Source organism: Thamnophis sirtalis, unplaced genomic scaffold (genome assembly GCF_051295495.1).
Source record: "Thamnophis sirtalis isolate CommonGarterSnake01/CBP01778 unplaced genomic scaffold, rThaSir2_p1.2 scaffold_3, whole genome shotgun sequence".
Taxonomy (NCBI): domain Eukaryota; kingdom Metazoa; phylum Chordata; class Lepidosauria; order Squamata; family Natricidae; genus Thamnophis; species Thamnophis sirtalis.
In genome coordinates, this window is record NW_028261383.1 from 130,057,072 (window position 1) to 130,081,637 (window position 24,566).

Consider the following 24,566-nt stretch of genomic DNA (forward strand, 5'->3'; position numbering starts at 1 on the left):
TAATTTGCATACTTTAAATCTCCTCTATGAATTCTCAAGTGCTGGAAAAAATATAGTTAAAATTGCAAAAGCAGCATTCTAACTATCAGCAGTGTGCCTTAAAAGCTGCCTTTAGGCCATCTCTTGCCTGCCAAGGGTTCACTTTAGCTTGGCTTTAAATGAAAGTGCAACAACATGGACTAAAACCACATCTTGTTCCATTGAGTGAAATATCTAAAACAAATTAAGAATATTCCTTTTCACCTGAACAATGGCTTATATTAAACCTTCAAACAGGAGCCAAGATTCAGCAAACTACCATATTGCAAGACCCAGCAAGTACCAAGGAAAAGATAGTTGTAGGTTGTGCTGATATAAATCATACCAAAGGGGACTAAGGGCAGGGGAGAGGAAAAGGGCCACCCACAGAAGAGAATAGACCTCGATCAGGGGGCTACGTTGGAGGTCTAGCCATCTACAAAGGAACTTGGCAGGATGTATTGTCCCTACCTAAATTTAGCCTGCTCAGATTTGGAAAATATATACATATATATTTGTCTACTAAATCTAGTAAGCCACAAAAGGGAAAGCTAAAATTTCCAAGCTGCTGTCCTCCTTTATTAAAAGAGTATCAATTTCACTTACACCACCTATTGGAAATATGATCTTAGAGTATGACACAAAATCTACAAAGATCCCACCCACCTCCTCCCACAAATGATTAAATCTGCCAGTAAGGGACACCGGTCCAAACACCTATGCAAACTTGAGAAACCTGCTGGATTGGGGGGGGGGGGGGGGAATCCAATAACATGTAAGAAAGGATTATCACACATGTTTTACAGGTGTTATCCATCACATATATTCGTTATGAATACAGGTTTTTAACCACGTAGCAGACTGCAAGGTGTGCCAAATAATTGATACACACTGAGCTATCCCCAAGGGAAACTGCAGAGCAGAAAAAAATGGGGCAGAGCAACTTTCCTGGAACCGCACAGTACTCCACCACCAGTCAGCAGGAGTGGCTAACACAAGTCAGAGGGTCCTTCCCCGGCTCTGCTTTAAGTCCTTTGACAGGTAGGCAGATTCTTTAATCCACAACTACAGTGCCTCCAACTGCCTCTAGAGCCGATTTAACCTTTTCTGCTTCTTCTTTACGAACATTTACTTTGATATCTTGAGGAAGAGATTCTACCAACTTCTTGGCCTGCAAGACAGACAGACTTTAATCAGAAAATGAAAAAGTTATCACAACATTCAAGAGAAACCTCAGCTAATCCTAGTCTTGGTCTCTATATACTTTCTACTTGAATTTGAGGAGACAACGCCCCAAAATCTTTCCGAAGAAGCATTTCCTACATTATGGTTCCAGGGTTTACTAAACAGAATTCAAAGATTTGAGGAAATTGTCTTTGGAGCTTTACCAGCTTCATTTGCATGGAGGAAAGGTGGAGATGCATGCAAGTTCAAAAAGGGAAGAAGGGGAAAGTGATGTATACATCACACCCAAGGGATGTGGGTTCGCACTGCTCTGACCTTTCTGCCAACCTGCCTTTTTTTAGCCCTGCTTTCTCAATAGATGCCACTGAATTGCATGATTCATGACAGACCGTGTCACACTGATTGCCACTATATCTGAGGATCCTAACTTTACTTTTATTCATTCCACATCGTCTTTTTTTTTTAAACTCTCCATTAAATCATACCCTTTCTGCTCCCAATTGGCAACATCAAAAAATTACAACAGGAGTTCTATGGAAATCAAGTTTAGAAATGAACTAAGGCAGTTGGGAAGCAACATATTTTAGAATATCCCTCTTATGGACCATATTATACTAACTGTTTCTTGGGATTAGTTTCTTATTCATTCTCAGACACAGTGTAAGATGTTGATTTCTTTCTATAAAGCTTCATATCTTTTGGGACCACAGTATCTGAAGGAAAGTATCTACCTGCAAGACCTTGCTAAGAAATCAACTGTAATCACTACAGTTTTCACTAGCTTATGTCATCAAGGGAATCAGCAGCACAACTTATGACACTTTTAGTATCAGCACTTATCTGTGGAACCTGCTTCCAAGATGTATAACCCAGTCCTTCGTTGATGTTTTTTAAGCAGGCAATAAGCATATTTCCATCCAATGTTAATTTTGCTGATCACCATTTTGTTTATTTTCCTAACTATTTTAATGAAATTGTATTATTAGTGCAAACCACTTTAAGGCCCCTTGGGCTTAAAGCAGAATATATATTCCTATTAAATGAACAGTTACTATAGAGGGAACTGTCGGCCACATAATTCTAAGCATTCTTAGCCCCTGCAAGCATTTCAAGTAAAGAGATATTCCCCCTCAACAGTATAATCTGAACAAGTATAGGAAAGAATCAGTTTACCTGGACAAGGTTTATGTTCTCCACATGGTTCTTTAGTTCCTTGATAACTTTCACCTTGTCTTCAGCTTTAAACCCAGTCAAGCGCACTGTAAAATTGACCTTTTCTACTTTTTCAACCATTTCTTCTTCTTCTGCCTAGTAGATGAAGAGGAAAAAGAAACAAATTGACAATTAGTAGGTAGTGCCTGTCCCTTTGCCTCCAAGGAGACAGCAGTAAAGGAAGGATCCAACTATTTAGGCACCTCATTTGATTAATTTAGATGGGGGAGGGCCCCCAAACCTAGCTCTGAATTATAACAGTGTTGTTATTATAAACTGACAATGTGTGTATATATATATATATATATATATATATATATATATATATATATATATATATATATATATATATATATATATATATATATATATATATATATATATATATAACTTTGGATGTATTGACAACACTAATATTGTTTATTCTTCTGTGACTTATTTTAATCAATTGCTCTCTCATAGCATATCAAGCACATTCCTCTGAATTTCTAAGTGGGAACGGATATTATAAACAAGTAATGCAAATCTTTATTATTTCTGTTCCTCGTCATTCCTCCAGAACTTTAATATACACATTTCACTGATAAACCTAATAAAACATATTTGCCCATCTACATTAATTAATAAATCTCACACTGGTTTTTTTTTGCCTGATCAGTGATTTTACACTGTGCAACCAAGTTGCCTAAATTTAATCATAAATGACAACTCACAAGGGGATTAATCACAAGAAGAGCTAAAATATGAATTCTCTGTTTTTTTCCAAACAGAGTAAACTCATTAATTTCCCTTTGGGAGTCGGATCACGGAATAAAGGAGCTAGAATATGAAACCTCCATCCTTGAAAAAGCTTGTTTCCTTAATTTCTTAACCTAGACATTCCAGACATATATTTTCCTTTTTAAGAAGTTGATGACCTGCATGCTATTTTTTCTGGAAAAATCCCCTTACTTTAAGGACTATCTTTTTCTTTCTACTCTATGGAGCTGGTTAAAATATTTCCCAAAATTGCTAATGAATTATTTCATTCAGGAGCTAGTGTGTGCTCCTTCTTATAGTCTGCTGCAAACTTTAAAGTCCATAGTTTTATCCAGGTTAATATTCATGGGTAGATTAATATTTGTCAAATTTTGTCTGCATCTTCATGTCTTGAAATTTTTATCACCATCCCACACCAGTAAAAGTATTTGATTATCAAAATGTGAAAGAAAAAAATAAAAGGAAAAGAAGTGCTGCGAGTGCCTTTTTGTTTGGTAAACGGAGAGAAGATCAGACATCAACCTTGAGGAGGGTGGTATGAGGCAGCAGGGAAAATAGAGTAACCTCTAAAAGGCATCTATCTACAATTACTACAAATATCTCACTGTATCTGGCAGATTTCCAGAACTGCTATAAGGAAATTGTTTTGGGAACTCCTTTGGAATAAAATTAAGCAACCACTTGGAAAAGTTAAGTTTGAGATGAATTTCTTAAACCTCTAGAACTATTTTCACTTGAGTCATTCAAATCTATACAATCTTTTAGTCAGGAAGCAAATCTCATCATAATTGGGGCACCACAAAGATATTTATTCCATGTTTAATGATACAAAGCTTAACTTTAATAGAAAATCGCAACATACAAAAATAGGTAGGAAACAATTAAGTGAGCAAGAGGCATAGTAGCATCTAAAATGTACAGCTGAAAAAAATGGCTTCTAAGTCCATTATAATAAATATGTCTGTTATCTCACTTAATTTAGGATCACCCTCAGGACTAAAAAGTATCCAGCTAACTAAAACTATAGCTGCATAGAGAAGTAGCTAACTTTAACTCATGAATCTCCTTTATAAATCTTTTTGCCCCATTCTATACTGCCAATTGTTCAGAAGTTTATTACAATTTGTATATCATTACAAATACTTTGCTATTATTTTCATTATACCATGCAGCAGCTCTTCTAAATACCAAATAAAGAAAGCAGTCTGTCTGCATCTTTCATCTTCATGCTTACAAGTTTCATACCCACCTCTTCAAGAACAATGTATATTTGCTGACCATGTACATTCAGACCCTCCTCTAAAAGCAATTACTATTTGATTCAGGTAAATGACAAGATATAAGGCTGATAGCTTACCGGTGCTGCCAACTGTGTTGCTGGCATCATCCCGGCCATTGGCATAAGTCCAATATCTTGGATCTTGAGAGTTTTCTGTAAATATAGAATACATATTTTTATCCATCTTTTACATCACTTGTAATACTGAAGTAGGGATTATAACCCACACTACCACACCCCATCTCTATAAGGAAAAAGAAGCTACAAACAACAGGAAGCATCTACTACAACTTTTTAATTTTTGCTCTATTAATCACCCAGTTTCCAATGTAAAAATGGTACCTTTAGCAACTCATTGAGGTCAGAGATCTCCAGGAGAGTCAGGTTAGCAATATCCTGAACTAGCTGCTGAATCTTAGGTGAATATTCTTTTGGGGCATCATCCATACGCGGACTTGCTAAAACTTCACTACACTTTGAACATGTAGTCTTCAGCATCCGGATAGCACAAGCTTGTGATCGATGATGCCTGTAGATCAGAAAACAAAAGTTACAATTCACATTTCCCAACACACAGGTACATGCAAATGAAAAGTATATGTTGAACAGATGAGGAAAGGAGGGATAACAAGGCAAGACCAACCAAGATTGGGGGGGGGGGGGAATGGACAACAGTATGAATTGGTGCACAGGCTATTGAAAAGGAAAAAAAAACTTCCCCAGCCATTTTTTAAGCAAATTTTGACAAATTCCATTTTAGAAATAATCCAGTTTCAGACATAATGGCTATTTTCAATAGCCTGAAATATTACATGGTAGAAGCTTTATAATGACAAGGTTTCATACCGCAAAAGGTGCAGTTCAAGTAGTTTAAAATAGTCAACCAAAAGATAAACTATAATATATTGAAAGGTAAAGGTTCCCCTTGCATATATGTACTAGTCGTTCCTGACTCTAGGGGGCAGAGCTCATCTCTGTTTCAAAGCCAAAGAACCAACGCTGTCCGAAGGTCATGTGGTTGATATGACTAAATGCTGAAGGTGCATGGAACGCCATTACCTTCCACCCAAAGTGGTCCCTATTTTTCTACTTGCAGTTTTTACGTGCTTTCAAACTGCTAAGTTGGCAGAAGCTGGGACAAGTTACAGGAGCTCAGTCCGTTATGCAGTGCTAGGGATTCAAACCGCCAAACTGCTGACCTTTCTGATGGACAAGCAGTGTCTTAGCCACCAAGCCACCGCGTCCCATAATATACTGTAGCATAGGTTAAAAAATTTTTTTTTTTTACCAAAACTTAATCTGCTCTGCTAGCATGCTTTAAGATGACAAAGTAAGGACAGATTGTTTTTAATAATTAGGGATTCATGTGGGTAATTTTTTTTAATGTGCCATTTTATTCATTCCTCAGGCAAAATAGGCCTGCTTTAATTCAGTACTATTTGCAACAATAGCCACAAGCACTGATTGATCTATTAGAGCTTATTTATGGATATTACCTGAACACACCGGTTCTCTACTGGCCAGAGCCCCAAGTCACGAAGTTTCTGGTTCAGATCTCACCCCAGCTTACAGGAGTCCACCCACCATCAGTTTCTGCCCCTTAGCAAGCTGGGGTAACGGAGCTGACCTTTCAGGGGTGCTTCAAGACTGATCAAGAAGTAAATTCTCCCTCCTCACATCGAGAGGGCTGAAGCGTGGTTTAAAGAGAGCAAAAAAAAAAAAAATCCCCTGCAATTTTATACGCGCGCCGCCAAGCAATGGCTCCGTTTGCAGAAGCGAGGCGGGCGTGTGACCTTTATTTGGGCGTTCGGGCCTCTTAGTTCGCTCCCACCCGCTTCCCCTTCGGTCGGGGCATCGGTCGTCCAGGCCTACGTACCGCAGTAACAGTCGGAGAGCGGTACCGAGTCCGGCCGCGGGGAACATGGCCATTACCGGCGGCTGCAAAAGGCGGCAGGAAGGAAACACCGACGGCCCCCTCTTTCTGCAGCGTGCACACCGAAAAGGGCGCCGGGGACGCTCTCTCCGAGCATCTCTGTGGTTCAACGAAACGTCCAATCGCCGCCGAGTTCGACTCTCCGTGAGGTACAACAGAGCGTTGCACAGCCTGGCATCTCGATGGTAAGCGGATGTGACGATTCAAAGCCCGTCTAGCGTACCAGGTTAGAAATGAAAACTGCGGGAACCGGAAGCCCGTTTTCCAACAGAGCCAAACTTCGTTACCCAGCTGCCCTTACGGCGCTCGGCGAACAAAGTGAAACCAAGTAATATTTGCAACTAAAGAAGATTCCGCAATTCGGAGGCTTAAGCGGAAAAAAGAACTCCAAGCTAGGCGGACGAGTGAGGAGGCTCCGCGAAGGGTTTACAGATGGAAGACTATAATTTACGATTTACTGTGTGAGCCTTCTGTGATTATAAGTTGAGGACTATTTGCAGTGACTAATGTGATCTAATCACTAATGTGATTCAGTCAACCAATGGAACAGAAGTTGCCTTCAGAAGTTGTGGGAACTTCATCACTGGAAGCTTTCAGGAAGAGACTGGACTATCATCTGTCAGAACGCGTGTAGGTTCTCCTACTTGGGCGGGGTGGGTGGGTGGGTGTGTTGGACTAGATGACCTACAAGGCCCCTTCCAACTCTTATTAATCTGAGCCTCTTAACAGCTCGGCAAGGGAGGACTAATTTAATTTTTTTCCCGAGGCAGTGAAGTCAAGAGACACAAGATAGTGAAGTGGATGGAATTTTTATTTCTATTATATTTGATTTGTTTAGCAGTAAACCAGTTACCGTATTTTGAGAATGTGGGCACACAGTTTGCCTGTGGTTCATCTTATAGCAGGTTTTCCCCCCAAAGTCAATTTAACAGTCTTCTTAGAACAAATTTTTATTTCAGGAAACACATTGCATTTGAGTTACCATACTGTACTTATTGGCACACAATGATAAAAAAAAGTTATGTAGAGAGGTTTTTGTTTCATACACAAAATGCTTTTTTGGTGAAGACCAAAGGGAAAAAAATCAGGATGTGAAGTCCAATCTGCTTCTCCAGACATTGTTTTATACATTTTATCATCTAATTATTACCAGGATGGTATAAAAATAAATATTAGTTTTGCCTTATGGCATATCCTGTTCTTGGATATACTTATACGTTGGGATTTGTAAGAATATTGCACTAATGGCCACTGTCCATTCATTACAGCATTAAAAAAGTTAAAAAAAACAAAAATTATTTTCCATAGCAGAAAGTTTTCTGTTTCATCTAATGATTCTTTGTTGCCACAGCATGGAGCTAACCCTGACTGAAAAAAACTAAGATTGGACCTGGTTAGTACTTGGATAGATTAAAGCTGTAGGCTAAACTGTAAAGTTGAGAAAGGCAGTGACAAGCTACTTCTGTATTACTGCCAAGAAGAATCACAGGAAATTGTCAGGAGTTGGCTGAAGGAATCTTTTTTATTGACTTCCTCATAGAATAATGGTAGCATTCAAAATACAAGTCCTGTCATAGAACTATGTACCACTGAATTAGGAAAAAAACTTTCTAGGATTTCTATAATTTCCCTCAAAAATTGATTGTGGAATTACTCTTTTTAGATCAACCTATTTTTAGACCATAAAATGCATGAAGCAGACAGGCTGACCATAACAAAAGTGTGTGCAGTTAGGTTAAGGCCTAACTGCCAAGGTCTTTATTGCCAATACTGTAGAGATCAATGCACCTTCTCAACAGAAATATATTAAAGCCTATAATGTCAATGGATAGATGCTGAACTTCCTGGAATGTTGCGGAATGGAAAACCAAACATAGGGAATCCAATTTTATGAACTCATAAAGGACTGAAGTCTGCTTAGTCTCCTTAGGAGGAGTCCCCCTCTCTGAAATGTGCCCTGAAGAGTTTCAGGTGCTCCACCAACCACGACACCAGGTAAGGGGTGGAGGAGTGGCTGCCATCATCCGAAGGTCATTGGTTCCTCGTGGAATCCCTGCTCCGGAGATTGTTGGATGTGAGTCTCTTCTGGTGAAGTTGGACCTTGGGGGTCAAACGGGTCTGTTGTTAACGTACCTACCTCCCAGCTGCGTTGCAACAGCCCTGCCTGCGCTCCTGGAATCAGTAGCCGGACTGGTGGTTGAATTCCCCAAACTTATAGTATTGGGGGATTTCAACCTGCCATCTCTTGGCGAACGCTCTGATGGGGCGTAGGAGTTCATGGCTTCCATGACAACCATGGACTTGACCCAGGTAATTCTGGGCCCAACTCATAGAGCAGGACACACGCTCGACCTCGTGTTTCTCTCGGGGCAGTGGAGACGTGATCTGAAATTAGAGGGCATTGAGATCTCGCCCCTGTCATGGTCAGATCACTTCCTACTGAGGCTGGACTTTCAGAAACCCCTCCCCCACTGCAGAGAGGTGGAGCCGATTAGGTGGTTCCGCTCCAGGCGCCTGATGGACGGACCCTTTGGGATTTCAAATGGAGCTTGGGGATATACCTGACTCCCTTGCCCTCAGCCCGACAGAGTCCTTGGTCGCTGCTTGGAATATAGCGGCGGCTGGGGCTCTTGACTGGATTGCGCCTTTGTGGCCTCTCCACGGCAGTGGATCCAGGAGGGCTTCTTGGTTTACCGAGGAACTCCAGGAGATGAAGCGCCAAAAGAGACGCCTAGAGCGACGCTGGAGGGCTAGTAACTCCGAATCTGACCGAGCACTGCTAAGAGCCTATATTCTTCTCATGGCGATACGGGCGGCCAAATGTGCGCATTTTTCCACTCTTATTGTGTCCGCAGAATCTCGCCCAGCCGCCCTGTTTAGGATTACCCGCTCCCTTCTGAAGGGGAGGGATGCGGAGGAACCCTTGCAGGGAAGAGCTGAGGAATTTGTTCAGTTTCTGTCAGACAAAGTCGCCCAGATTCGGATGGACCTAGACTCCACTTGGGCAGTTCCTGCCGAGATGCCGGGGGTAGACCTTGATCAGATTCCTTGGATTGAGTTCCAACCTGTTACTCCTGAGGAAGTGGACAAGGCCATGGGAGCGGTAAGTGCCTCCACCTGCCTACTGGACCCGTGTCCCTCCTGGCTGGTTTCTGCCAGCAAGGAGGTTACACGAGGCTGGTTCCAGAGAATCATTAACACCTCTCTACAGGAGGGATCTTTCCCGCAGCCCCTAAAGGATGCTGTGGTGAGACCCCTCCTTAAGAAACCTTCTCTGGATCCAGCTATTCTTAATAACTAATGTCCAGTCTCCAACCTATCCTTTGTTGGGAAGGTTGTTGAGAAGGTGGTGGCCTTTCAACTCCGACGGTCCTTGGATGAAGCTGACTATCTTGATCCCTTCCAGTCGGGTTTCAGGCCTGGTTACTCCACCAAAAACTGCTTTGGTCGTGCTGACTGATGATCTCTGGCAGGCCAGGGATAGAGGATTGTCCTCTATCCTGGTGCTTCTTGACCTCTCAGCGGCCTTCGATACCATCAACCAAGGTATCCTTCTGCGAAGACTGGAGGAGGTGGGAGTGGGAGGCACTGCCCTACGGTGGTTCTCCTCTTACCTCTCTGACAGGTCACGGTCGGTGTGGGTTGGAGGACAGAGGTCTACCTCTACGCCCCTCAAATACGGGGTGCCACAGGGCTCGGTCCTCTCCCCCCTCCTATTTAACATCTACATGAAGCCACTGGGTGAGATCATTTGCCGGCACGGGATCAAGTACCACCAATACACGGACGATACTCAATTGTATCTGTCCGCCCCGTGCCAACTCAGCGAAGCAGTGGAAGTGATGTGCCAGTGCCTGGAGGCTGTTAGGGTCTGGATGGGAGTAAACAAGTTGGCACTCAATCCAGACAAGACCGAGTGGCTTTTGATGTTTCCTCCCAAGGATAGTCTAGATTTTCCATCCATTAGCCTGGGGGGTGAAAGCTTACACCCCTCAGAGAGGGCTCGCAACTTGGGTGTCCTCCTGGATCCACAGCTGACTTTAGAATATCATTTGTCGGCTGTGACCAGGGGGGCTTTTGCCCAGGTTCACCTGGTGCACCAGACCGGGAGGCACTTCAAATGGTCACTCATACCCTCGTCACCTCAAGGCTCAACTACTGCAACGCACTCTACATGGGGCTGCCCTTGAAGAGTGTTCGGAGACTGCAGTTGGTCAGAATGCAGCCGCACGAGCGATATCAGGTATACCTCGGTACACCCGTGTTACACCTATCCTCCGCGAGCTGCACTGGCTCCCTATTAGTCTCCGGACGCGCTACAAAGTGCTGGTGATTACCTTTAAAGCCCTACATGGCACTGGACCTGGATATCTGAGAGACCGTTTCCTGCTACACACCTCCCAACGTCCGATAAGAACTCACAGGTTAGGCCTCCTCTGGGTGCCATCGGCCGGACAATGCTGACTGGCAACCACTCGGGGGAGAGCCTTTTCTATAGCTGCTCCGGCTCTGTGGAACGAGCTACCAACAGAGATCCGGACCCTTCCCACCCTTGCCGCCTTCCAAAAAGCCACCAAGACCTGGCTGTTCCGGCAGGCCAGGGGTTGCTGATTCAAATCAGGTTCAACCCCCAATTAAACCGGATGTATGTTTTTAATATTGTTTGTATTGTTTGTATTCTCCACCTCTGTGTTATTTTATTTCATTTGTATTTGGAAGCCGCCCTGAGTCCCCCGGGATTGGGCGGCATATAAACCCATTAAACTGCTAATTGTTAAATAGTCTTGTTGAAGACACATCCTCCAAATAATGCTCCCTTTCCTAGATAGACTATTGCTGAAACAGGCTGAAGACCATCCAAGATACTAAGAGCATGAAGGTAATGTTTCTCGAACTGGAGATGAGAAGAAGCCCCTGAGGGTCAGTAAATGGCTTAGAGAAGACTGTAAAGCACTATGAAGCAGTATATAAGCAAGTGTTATTGCTATTGCTAAAACTGCTGGCTCCAATTGGCCTGGTGGGTGAGTGGAAGGATTTGTGCAGGGCTCTGCACCTCCTTGGCCCTTCTATTTGGATATAAAACTTTCGATTATGAAGCTAGATAGTTCTACAAATTCTTCATTTGGTAAAATGGGTGAAAATTCCCTGAGTCCTGGAACACAGCATGTGTCATGTACTCTTGCTGAAGCACTTCAGTAATCACAACCCAACAACCTATTTGGTAGAATGCATATTTATGCAAAGACTTAAATACCAGCACAGGGCTGTAACAGAAGCAGAGATTGGAAAGGTTTAAATACTTATTTTTATTGTCACTGATTCCATTCTGTCTACACCAGCCACTAAGTATGACACACAAATCTTCAAAGCCATAGGACAGATAGGTTGGATGGGGTGAGGACTTAAAAACATACTGGGTTGGGATAGGCTGTGTTCAAGATAGGGGGTTCTCAGAAGACATGGAGGGAAGTGGTGGAGAGATGTCAAAAATTAGTGAGAAAAGAAGTTGAGTGTGCTGGGCAAAGTGAAGGTCACTTGTTTGGCTAGATGTGACACTGAGAGAGAGAGAATGCGGGCTCAGGGCAGTGCCATACACTGGATCTCATAAATTCTGACTCTGGAGCATGCTTAAATGTTATTTTCCCCAAGAGAAGTTTCCTGAATGGTCTACATACCAGCGACTGCTTGAGAACTAAGCTCTGTTATCCAACTAATGAAAAGCTAGGCGAGTTGGGCTGTGGGCCACTCACTCTCCATAGTCGAGTAGCAGCATATAGGATGTTACAGATTCTTGATCCTGGCAGCATTTTTGACAGGTGGAATGGGAAAATGCAGACAGACAGTGGGAAATTACCCAACACCGAGGGCTCAACTCTCCTCTCTCCCTATTGAGGGAACAGCACAAAGGAACAGCAATGGTGTAGCAAGTACAGCAGTGACCAAGAAATGATAGCTTTACAATGTTTTAGAAACCCATCCCTCCCTTGCCTTGTAACCCAAGAGATTAGTCAAAGGAAATAAGCTGAGCCTCTCCACTTCCCCCTTGCACTTGCTGCACCTGGGAAGAGGTCTGCTGGGGAGGCGGCTGTTGTTGTGGAGGCCCTCCGGAGGGTGCCATCTGCAAAACATAAATGGAAGCCAGCATAGTTAGCCAGCATTTCTTTCAGTGGAATTCCTATAGGAAAGAATTAATAGCACTTGCTCCCTTAGCCCAGGGGTTGGTAGAGTCACTATCTTAATGCTAATAAGGTCAAGTATTTTGGGGGGAGATTACATTGAAATTTTGGTCAAAGACTTACCTGTTGATACATAGGCTGTTGTCCTGACAGGTAAGGCTGCTGGGGTGGCAGGCTACTCAGACCTGATTCCTGGCCAGGGAGAGTTGACATAAGGTTCTAGCAGAAAAAGAGGGTGTCAAACTTTTCACCAGAACAAGTGGCCCTTCTTGAAATGCAGCCACTTGGGCTTTAGAAATGAATTTTCCTATTTCTATGAACATAACTACATATTCCCTATAAATCTTCCTGCTGCTAACCTCATTCATGAAGTTCAGCAAAGGAAAAAGCACAGTAATTGAAACAACTTCCTCACCTGCATATTGTAGGGCTGGTATCCCATTGGCATTGACTGATTGCCCATGTAACCCATAGTGCCCCCAGACTGGGGGGGCGCTTGGGTCATGGCAGGCACTGTCTGCGATTGGGAAGGGGCGGGTGCATTCTGCAAGATAAAGAAGATAGCTGGAACAAGATGCCCGTACGTGGCAACTTTTGAGCAAAAGATTTTGATACCCAGAAACTTCCAAGGAAAGTCTAGACAAGCTTCAACATACAAATAAAATATGATGCCTTTTGCTTCTAGAAAGCTGGGAAATCCTGCTTTCTCCACAAGTAAATGAAGAGAGAATCCTGCCAAGAAATCCTCCTTAATTAAGCTGAGGGCTTGAGCAGCCCTGGAGCACCCCGTGATCTTCATGTCTGAATAGGGATCTGAATCTGGATTTTCCAGAGTTAATTCAACCAGTGCACCACACTGGTTTATAGTCTTTGCACAACCAATAGAATGCTAAGAGCTAGTCTCCTGACTTGGGGTGAGATTGGGGGGTGGGGATCAACTGTACCTGGTAACCCTGCGTAGGTGTGGGTTGATAGGAAGAATAAGCAGGATTTGCCTGTGCCTGTGGGGCAGGTTGTGTATTGTTATTGCCTGTGGAGTACATGTAGGTGCTCACCATGCCAGGATCTGAAACAAACATGCCAAGATTTGAAAGTTATTCTTCCAGGCTGAGCTTTGTAGTTTATCAGTAAAGGGCTGGGCTAAATCCACACCCACTCCTTTTTTTTCTTCTACTTCTGTTACCTGTTCCTGCCACAGGCATCGCAGTGTAGGGTCCTGTACTGCCCTGGGCGGACTGGCTCATGTAGACGGTGTGCATGGGGGAGCCCTCCACAGAGCTTGCTGGGCTGAAGGTGCCTGGGAAGCTTGTGGGTCCTGATGGTTGGTAGATCACTCCGCTGGCAGGAGGCATGGCTTGCAGCTACACACAGTAACCAAGATTGGTTCCTGTAAACTTTACAGGAAGGGCAGGGAAGGGCAAAAGGAATTCTTGGCCTCCCCAGTCTTCTTCCACTCAAATACCTGTGCGTACGGCAAGGAGAAAGCAGGCATTTGTGCCCTCATCTGGATCGTTTGCTTCTGTTGCTCCAACCGTAACTGGCGTTCCTTTTCTTGCTCTTGAAGGCGCTGGATGGCTAACTGCCGTTGCATCTCCAGATATTCCTAAAGGTTGGAATAACGCAGGGTGTATTAGGCACTGTGGTCATAATGCTGTCATATAGCAGATGAATCTTTGCTCCAAACAAACGTGGGACATCATGGTCCAAGCCTCACCTGCTTCTTCTGCCGCATGATCTCCAGTTTTTGAGCTAGCTGGATCTGACGTTGACGCTCTGCCTCTTCTGCAGCTCGGCGCAGTTTTTCTCTGTGCTCTTCTCTCAAGGCATTTAGGGCTCCACGTGCATCCCGGATCTGGGCAAGTTTATCTTGAAGTCCCTCATAATATACTATGGAAAAGAAGGACAAGGCTGGAGTCTCATCGCTGCTCCCACATCACACCTCCCCAAATCTCTTAAAAGAGAAAAGCAGAAGCGGAACTCTCAGAAGGATTGGGAAGCACTGGATTGTTTTAACCCCACGCCAATCGAAAAGTAGTAGTAGTAGTCACTTAGATTGCTAAGATTCAACAGGGGGCGAGGGAATTCTAAATCTGTTTTCAATTCACACATCAGGGACACAGCTTCTGATAACATACATCGACGCTCATCCAATTGGTTCAGGAGCTCCAAGAGCTGGGGGTGCATGCTGTTGATGGACTGGAAGACAGAAAGGACTGACGAATCATTAGTAATGCTCCGCCCTCGCAGGTGGTTGCTCTTCATACGGTTGACAAAGGTGGTGACCGCAGTCTGCAAAGCTTTCAAAAACTGCTCATGGCTCTCGTCTGTCTCACCATTCTGATATTGCTGCTGGGGAAGAGATGGGAAACCGCTGACCAGAAGTCCCAAGTTCTGCCTTAGAATCCTGGCACTGCTTCTTTAAAAGTTAATTTTGTTCTTCAAGATGGCTACTACTGTTTGTCCAAGTAAACCCCACACCAGAATAGATGCACCCACAATGAAACAAACTCACAATTCCCAAAAAAAGAAAGCCTAGCACTCACTCTTAAAACTTTCCTTTAGCGCTGCTACTCCCAGTTCATAAATAAATATTCCCCAAACCCTACAGTGATGTGGTTGAGTCTGAGTGATGCTTACAGAGTGACACTGTACTAACGCAGAAGGATTTTGTTCCTACCTCCACAACACTAAGTGGGGCAGGTGGGACTTCCGTAGTTTGGGTTGCTGGCTCCCCCATAGACAGTGGGGCTGAAGGAGTGGGGCTCTTGCGTACTTCCTCCTGCTTCTTTTCCCAAAAGTTGCGATTCAGGTATCGAGCCAACTGCCCAGAAAAAGGAGAAATGAAAACAACTTATTGCCAAGACATTATTCAAAACAAGCAACTTAATTATCAGTTATCATTTAGTCCATGTCATTAGCTTACAAAGATTGAAGTCTCACCTCAGGATCGATGTCCTCAGCTAGAGGAGCAGAGGAGTTCTGAAAAAGACAGGTTTGTTTATTTTTAGTAAGGTTAACATCATGAAAATATCCCACAATCTAATTATCCTTTAGAAATATATATCAAATGCTTGAGAATAAACCTGCAAATCAGCTGCTCAAGCAAAGCAGACGAGAGCAAAATTCTTATTTTCATCTTTCAAATTTCCTTCATTAGCCTGATCAAGATACTACTGAATTATCATGAGAAATGAAGTGGCTTAAGGGTCATCTAAAGCCCAAAAGAAATTGATTCCTGGGATTGACTAATAAGATTTATATGGATCCTCATCTCACAAACCTGACTCTGCCTTGCATACAATAAACCAATCAAAACAATTACAAAGTATTTTAGCCTGCAAGGGTCCAAAACCTTTCTCTGTTGGCTCTTCTCTGCCAAAGGCTCCATTCTTACCACAGGAGAGGAATAGAGGGTGCCACCTGGGGGTGCTGAAGAGGTGATTGGTGTGGGTTCAGCCTTGGGGTAGGTAGAATAGGTGCTTTTTTGCCTCTGCAGAGGAAAAGAAAAGATGTAAGACTACCACCTTTAATTACCTTTTGATGTTCATCAGCATGAGAGATGTAGGACAGAAAAGAGTAGCACTGTGTAAGGATTGAGAGAGGAAAAAGATAATTCAGACCACGCTTTGGTACCTTCTTAAATCAAACCTAGGATTACACACAAGACTAGGATGACACATTTTAAAAGAGTTATCAACATGTAAATGTACAGTCCAAATCATGTTTCCCCTTTCGAATCCAGATTATTACAGTCTTATGAGGAAGCGCTAAGCATCCTTTTGATAGTCAGAATGACAATATCTTATATATGAGGATATTACATTAAAATACAGTACATCAGTGATAACTAGATGTCAAAAACCAAAATGTGATATTGTAACCTGAATGCAACAAAGATTGAAAAGTCTTGAGGAATTCAATTTTTGGATCATTTGCGAATAGTAGATTAGGTGAGAAAGACTATCAGAAAGACTTCTATTTGGTAATTAAGGGGCTCCCTTTGGCTTGGAGACAAGAGTGACATTAGCACAAATTTCTCACAAGTGGACAATAGGCTGTCACAGGAAGAAGCAGAAGCCTGAGTTGCTAAATACATTCTTATAATGGCACAAAGCAGCCAAGCATGAGGAATTCACAGTAATGTTAGTTATGACGAATGAAAATTAATCATGACAACTTGTAAGAATCATGATCAATACACAAACCATCCTTTCCTTTTCCTCCGCCTCAGATTGAGAAAGTGCAATTGCCAGCTGTAGCTCTTCTTCCTCCTGCAGGGCAGTTTCATCACGCTTTGGGGGCAGCTAGGGGCAGAGCAAACAGCAGTCACTGTACCTACTATGTGGAGCTGATGAATTAAATTAAAGAGAAGTAGAGAGCTAAAACAGGCAAGGACTTACCTGGGATTGTTGTGAAAGAGGGCTGGTCAGGTATTCCGGAGGAAGTTCTGTGGTAGCAGTTCCTTTTCCTTCTCCCTTCCTGTATGGATGGAAAAGACAAGGTCCTGACTGCTGCGGAACTACCCTCTTGCTAAGCTGAATGAGGAAGAGGAAGCAGGGAGGCCCAGCAACAATGAAACTATAATCTGCAATGAACCAACTAGCATTTTTTCTGGAAACAGCATTTCTGTAGAATAGGGGAAGTTACGCCATTCATTTTTACAACTGCAAAATTCCCACATACAAAAAGCAGAGGTGCCCAAACAGCCATTGTTTTCAGAATCTCAAATGTAGTAGCCCCTTCCACAGTTAAGCTCTTACTTGTTGAGATGTTCATAGCAAGGCTCACATACTCGTACTTCCTTCTCTATGCCAAATTTGGGGATGGTGGAATATTTGGATGAGCATTTTCCACAGAAGATCTGCCCACAGGCCCGACAATGATGCTGTGAACATATTAGAACGATCAGGATTATCCAAGATAAACATCTGGTTGGAAAACATTAAAACCATTGCCCTCTTCTCTCCTAGCACCTCTAACAAAAACCCTGCATCACATTCAGCATGTGATCCCAGGATCAGAGGATGCGGCAGTACTCACCTTGCGCGTCACCACGCCAAATTGAACTCGGCACCGGTGGCATTCTTCTGCATCCACCCAATCAGGAGCCTAACCTCACAGAAACACAGCAATTATGAGTACAAAAAAAGCCACTATAACACTTTGCGTGATCTTAAATGTGCAAAGCTTTCCAAAACTACTGATATGCTAGAATGCATTGCAGATAAAGGAAATGCATCCAGTGATATAATGTGCTTTTAATGGTCAGTATAAGCTCAGTGTGAACTAATCTTTTTGTTGACTTACAAGTTGAAAAAAGATTAGCTGTCTGTCTGAATACAACTGCAACCACAAATCACTCTCAGATGTGAAGTAATGAGTGGAGAAGAAAGGAATTGGGAAAATTCCTAATGTATTGATAGCAAAAAAAAAGAGGAGAGGCTGTGTTTTATCACCTGCCTCAACCAGCTGCTATGCTGGTGATTGATTCATCCCAAATTCTCAGCCTTAGAAACAGTATCAAATCAGAGACAAAACAAATATATGCTACACATTCAAGATGTAATTACTACAGAAAACTTCAAATTATTTCCACCCAATGAGGTGAGCCAATTTCCCAGCTGGGATACTTACCCTTTCTGCGGCGAACATCGCATCACTTTCTTTGAATTCTGGAAAAACATGACCTGTAGGTAAATTAACACTGTCATGCCATCGCATGCCAAACCTTGGGCCCTGGATATTGGACTAAGGACTACATGGTGGACATGAACAACTGCCCCCATGTCTCCCTATGCTCTGCCTCATGTGGGCAAAGCCTCCAAGTCTCTCTTTTTTTTTACCAACCAAAGTTAGGGAGTCTACAGGGCATGATTTATTTGCAAGAACTCTTTCAGAATCTTTCCAGATGATCACTTGACCATTAAACCCCATGAATGTCACAATGTGACAATGACCAAGGGCAAAGGGATTAATTTTTGATTGTCACTATGTCCAGAATTGTGGAGTCAGAAGGGATAAGAATTACAGAATTTGAAAGCTGATATATCTACTGGCTCCAGAATTAGAAGACTGAGATAGGCCCAAGAAGTGAAATGGCTATGATCAGTATTTGAAACACACTAAGCAATTGCCACCAGCACTTCAGTAGTGTCAGTAAATTTATGAGGTGGTTTTCAGGTCATATAAATTTGATAAATCAATGGAAAGTTTTTCATTTGGTTTTTCTCCAAATTCCCAGCTGCAGACATATTACCCGCCCAAATGGCCTTAGTACCACAATGGAAGGCTACTTGTCTTTCCTCACCTTCTACCTTCATGATCTGGTAGGTATCTTGAACCACCTTGTATTTGGGCTCATTGCGGAAGGCATGGGCCCATGCTTGGATCAGGTACAGGATCTTGTTGCGAACGTTTGCCTCAACTTGTCTCTGCAGATAATAGGAAGGGTCAAGATCAGGCATTGTAGCCAGCAGAACTGAGCTCGCAATCTTCCATTGTTTGAGTTATGATATTGATAGAGAGGACATCATCCCTCAGAGCAGCAAAAGCTAAACCCAACTTTCCCCCTTGTTTAGTCATTGCTTGTAAACATGTACAATATGACTAGGGACTCAAAATAATTTCTTCCTAAAATATATATTCTCACTGAAGAAATGTATATCTAATTTTAAGAGGTGTTTTGGTACACGAATGACTGTTCTTACCTCACAAACATAAAATAATGTAAGGCTCCTGTTGCAACAAGCTAAAAAAAAACAAAGTTAAAGGTACAGCAAGGCTCTTGTAGAAAAAGACTCTTCCCTGAACACTAGGATTACCTCTGCATTACTGAAGATGCAGTCACAAGCCCATTCTCACCTTGCATAATAGTACATTGCTTCCATCAAGAACCACTGATGGAATGAGGCTGAAATACTGTAAGGCAGGAAAGAGCACGAGGAGAAGATCCAAATTGGATAAGGTTAGGGTTAAGAGAGCCATAATAAAAATGGACTTTGTGGGAGGAATCATGTTATTCTATGGTGCTAAAAGAGACCAGGATTTGAATCTGGAATGTTCTTCTAAGAAAAAGATGTGTTCCACCATTTAGCTACAGGAGCATTACTACACTTGTGTATACTATATACATATTAAATCTATATATTTTTAAGAACTAGCAAATCAGAGTATATGGCCTGCACAGTAATCCAACATTTATTTTTCTTCACTGATTTTTTTTTAGAGATACAATGGAAGCCTAGAAACTGTTATGTTTTAATTGACACTAGTAGATAAAATTCCCGCGTTTGAAAATTTGATGATAATAAGGAAGAAAACAATCCAGCAATGAGTGTATTCAAGCAATGAAAGCATCAATAACCCATACACTAATATAAGTATGCGCAACTATTCAGGCTGAAATCTTTGCTATACAAATACATGTGCAGACATGGAAATGGCTGTGCTCTAAAACTATTTCAGGCTAATTGAATATATTAGATGTGGTATGTGTATATATAAATGTATAAACATACTACGCTTGAATATGGTCATTACAATTTTAATGCCCAAACAGATTTTTTAAAATAAAACTTTGATGACTTTGGGATTTTTAGGATTTTTTCTGTGTTGTTTACTTGTAAAACAAAAAGGTCATATAAGGTAATATTTTTGTCATGCAAGATTAATACAAACCTTCAGGAAAAAAAAGAACAGAAAGTCAATCTATTCCCCTCACTTCAGTATAAGGCTTTTCTCTAGTTTAGCTTAGTGTAAACAAAAATAGCCTAAGTGCTGTTACCTTGAACAATTCCTTCAATTCCTCCATGGTCTGCTTGTTAGCCACCTCATCATGGACTGTCTGACCACAATTCTTTACTACAGATTCCAAGACCTGTGTGAAAATTATACAAAAGTTGGTTTCCAAATAAAGTTCAGAGACTTCACAACAAATAGTCTGGATCTCCTCTACAATGCATACCACATGGGCTCAAATGAAGAAAATCTCCCTAGTCACCTGGGAGTGTGATTATACTTCTGCTTACCTCTAGTGCATAGAGCGCCACGTGAGGATTCTTATCATTGACTTTTTTCTTAATCGCACCCACAGCATACTTAGCCCTGGGAAATCATGGGGGGGAAAGGGAACCAGTTCAGTCTAATGAAAGCTGCAAGAAACACCTAAGCCAGATAACATTTTTTCTCTCATGAAACATAGTATAATCACCTACAAAATGCAAACATTTGATGAAGGAGGCTGTGTATATGCCAAGACAAGACAAAACAAAACAAAACATCATATTATGACTAGATTAGTCCTAGACAAAGAAAATATCCCATATGACTATGTCCTAGAATAATGGGCTAAGGGTCAACCAGAGTAGAACCAACTATATGCTTAGTCCCAAGTAGCAACCAAGTTCTGTTCTGGGATTTCCTAGGAATAATTAGCCAACTGATTAAAAATAAAAATTGCCAGTGAAATAATTGTTAATATAAATCAATTTTACAACTGCATCTTAGTTATTTCTAAAAAAAAACCATTACAGAGCTGTAAAAGATGCAGCAATGAGCAGAACAAAGGCATTGCAAAAAAGGGGGGTGGGGATAGTGTTGAATGCTTCTTAGTTAACAAAGCAGAGTATGTAAGGGGAAAAAACGGATAGCAGAAAATATATTTTCTTTCATACACAGTATTAGAATGCAGTTTATTTACTGAATCTAAATGAGAAAACAATCTTAGTCACAAAAACAATTAAGCTATGAAATTCATTGTCAGTAGACACTAACCATCAGTGAAAATAGTTTTAAAATGGATTAGCAAGATACGCGTTCAAAGGATAGGGCTATTAATGACTATTCATATTGATGGATCTATTCATAGGCATCTTCAGGAAAGAGAGAGAGAGACCAGGACTGGGGACAAATAACAAAATTTGTGACACTTACATGCTTCTATACAACATTGGGATGGAAGTACAAAAGCCTAGGATTCATGTTATGATGTCCAATGCAAATTTTGTGTCACCTTGTGTTGTCTAGAATGTCTAAAATTAGAATCTATCTCCAAAATCAAAGGTAGCATTTTGTGTGTGTGTGTGTGTGTGTGTACGTACGTACGTACGTACATACATACATACATATATATGTATAGTCACAACCCCTGGTATGCTCCAATTATGGGAGGAAGCTAACTGCTTCCATTCTCTGTCCATCGGCTCGTCACAAGAGACCATCCAGACAGAAAGCCCAATATTTTACTGTTGCCTTTTGTTACAAATGTGTTGTATTTGTGCTGATTTATTTTTATTTTATATATTGTGCCCTTTATTTATTTATCAGCGCAAATACAACATTGGACATCATAACATGAATCCTAGGCTTTTGTACTTCCATCCCAATGTTGTATAGAAGCATGTAAGTCATGCGGCTTGTGTCACAAATTTTGTTATTTGTCCCCAGTCCTCGTCTCTCTCTCTCTTTCCTGAAGATGCCTATGAATAGATCCATCAATATGAATAGTCATTAATAGCCCTATCCTCTGAACGTATATCTTGCTAATCCATTATATATATACATACATACACATACATACATACATACATATACACACACACACACACACATATGTATATATATAAAAGGAGCAGCAACAGGAAAAGGCTACCAACTTCAAATCCTGCTCACGAGCTTCTAGAGTGGAACTGATTGGATAATGTAACACAGAACTTGTATTAAACAGATCTATGCGCTGATCCAGAAGGATTTTTCTTAGTTTCTATATACTGGATAATAATTCCAGATATTAATCATGTTAGTTGGGATTGCTGGGAGCTGAATTCCATGCTATCTCGAGGGTAGCAACCAACCATCCTTTCTGAGTAATGGCAGTCCTCAGCTTTCAATAGCATCCTGAAATCCACACTGCAAAAGTGATTAAGACCCAGGACAAAAACTAAATTATAATTAAAATTAATGAAACTAATATTAAGAGTAACATTGCAATATCATTGAAATGATTGTTCCCTATGTAATTTTTTATATCAAAATTTATAATTTATCAACAATCTAGAGCTGCCAAAGATCTGGTGAATTATACAGATATCTCACATTGTATAGCGCTCTACTAGCTGATGGTTTATTTGAACAACAAAGTCTTTAGAGGCACAATGTAGCCAATACCTAAAATTCTGGCTTTAGAAAATAGATAAACACATTCAACTATCTGTGTTAGCAGCATGTTTCTTTCCACTCATACTTTGCTTAAAGTTTAATTGTAATGAAAGAATGCTTCTTTTGTCAGTAAAGTGCATAAAATAGGGGAAATGATAAGATGGTAGAGTTCAGCACTTACTGGGTATCTCCCTGACGAATCATATCACAGATCTGTAGAATAGATTCCCAGTCTGTCTCCAGCAGAAGCTGACTTGTGGCCTTATCTGCAAGATAATAAGCTAAGTCATTCAGGCACAAATTAAAATTTATATTCACTATCAGAGAATTGATGGACAAACGGATTTTTCTTCTGACAAGAATTATTAGAGATGAATGAGAACTTCAGATCGCAAACAATTACAGCTATTAGTTATTTGCCATATGCTATTAGCAAGCATTTATAATTTTTCTCAGCAAAGCTGACCTCTTAGCTGTCAAATCTAACTCTAGCTATAAACATGTACTCCTCCAGCCATACCATTTATCATTTGCCCAGATATCTTTTATTTTCTTTAATTACTTCATCTTTATCGTCCCCAATAAACAGACTTCTTTAATCAGGCCACTCTAGCATCTCCATCATCAAGTTTACAGTAAATTATAACCTCTTCACTTCCAATTCCTCCTCCAAACTTCCTTCTGTCATAAACTTTGGTACTTTTTCCCACATTTATGTAGAATAAATCCTAGTTATATGTAACTGCTTTTGTATGTATTTAATCTTTCTGCATATCACTTTCTCGCCCTTATTTTCCCCTTCCCTGTAATGTTATAAATTTCTTGAGGGAATTTAAGTATATTTTGGAGTGGTATACTTTGTTATATTCTAACATTCCAAATTCAAATAGAGCACTATATTTAAAGGGAAATGAATAACTGATCATTGCCTTTTCCCCATCAACACAAAAACACCAGTGAATTTGTCGACTGTTGATAGGGGGTGATGTAGATTTTCTTTCCACTGATATTTGTCCTACTGCAGCACATCACATTTGCCTCGATTCAGCCCCTGCTTAAGTCTGTTATTTCCTGGTACAATCAGTCACCTTGTAGAACCTGATTCTAGGTTAGCAATGAGGTCAGCAGCATTGCACAATTACAAATACAGGAACTGAGATTCCCTCACCCCCCCACCATCACACATTTGTTATCAGTCCATACATTCAAAATGGATCAAGCTGGTCCCGCCATTTACGGAAAGGAGAGCCAGTACTTAGTCTTGAGTAGTGAATAATACTGTCATCCTGCAATCCCATCCCATTACATACTAGGCAATGTCACATTATTAATCACTCCAGTCGACCTCTTTGTCGCTGAAAGTGCAACCTTTGAATTTGTGAAAACAGGACAATGATCCTACCAATAATACAGGACAATCAATATGGGTGTCTAAGTGGGGAGGGGGGAAAGGGAAAATGCTTCGAAGTCCTGATTGGCTTTCAGAAGCTACGAAAGATCCCAGACAAGGAAGGCGCCATTGACAGAAAGGTTTTTTGCACAAGAGCTGAAGAAGGAAGGGAGGTCGAAGGAAAACAAGAGGAACCCAGCCCCGCTGCTCCGAGCGAGCGTTAAAATGAAGGCCGAGGCTCTGAGGCAGGGTTAGGCCAAGGTCTCCCTTTCCCCTCCTCGGTACCTAAAAGGCGCTCGAAGGTGCCGCCTCCTCGCCCCATTGTCCTCCCCGCTGAAGATCAGGCTGGACCGACCCGCCGCCGCTCTTCCCCTCCCGACGTCTCCGCAATTTAGGCCCCGCTTCCGCCTTCCAGTCAGCTGGGGGGCGGGCTTTCCGGCGGCAAGCCTTCGCGATTGG

At 41.7% G+C, this 24,566-nt stretch overlaps 2 protein-coding genes across 7 annotated transcripts; both read right to left on the reverse strand.

Annotated features, from left to right (window-relative positions):
• Positions 1-816: 816 nt before the first annotated feature.
• MRPL12 (mitochondrial ribosomal protein L12) lies at positions 817-6,487 on the reverse strand. The gene is made up of 5 exons (XM_014061392.2): positions 6,330-6,487; positions 4,796-4,982; positions 4,532-4,606; positions 2,377-2,511; positions 817-1,189 (listed from the first exon to the last, which is right to left on the reverse strand). Exons 1-5 carry the CDS (start codon positions 6,380-6,382, stop codon positions 1,073-1,075), a joined length of 567 nt encoding a protein of 188 aa, XP_013916867.1. The 5' UTR covers positions 6,383-6,487; the 3' UTR covers positions 817-1,072.
• Positions 6,488-11,673: 5,186 nt separating this feature from the next.
• On the reverse strand, positions 11,674-24,539 carry HGS (hepatocyte growth factor-regulated tyrosine kinase substrate). Of its 6 annotated transcripts, none has more exons than XM_014061382.2 (21): positions 24,393-24,539; positions 22,899-22,983; positions 20,590-20,665; positions 20,346-20,438; positions 18,870-18,993; positions 18,197-18,234; positions 17,603-17,671; positions 17,323-17,447; positions 16,963-17,041; positions 16,768-16,866; positions 15,957-16,052; positions 15,503-15,541; positions 15,240-15,383; positions 14,698-14,911; positions 14,277-14,449; positions 14,025-14,165; positions 13,746-13,923; positions 13,507-13,628; positions 12,978-13,106; positions 12,686-12,781; positions 11,674-12,504 (listed from the first exon to the last, which is right to left on the reverse strand). In XM_014061382.2, exons 1-21 carry the CDS (start codon positions 24,427-24,429, stop codon positions 12,391-12,393), a joined length of 2,271 nt encoding a protein of 756 aa, XP_013916857.2. In that variant the 5' UTR covers positions 24,430-24,539; the 3' UTR covers positions 11,674-12,390. The 6 variants fall into 6 exon arrangements, with proteins under 6 accessions (XP_013916857.2, XP_013916856.2, XP_013916855.2 ...); XM_014061381.2 differs by having other exon boundaries at positions 16,777-16,866; positions 18,197-18,249; XM_014061380.2 differs by having other exon boundaries at positions 14,698-14,908; positions 18,197-18,249.
• Between the last annotated feature and the right edge of the window lie 27 nt (positions 24,540-24,566).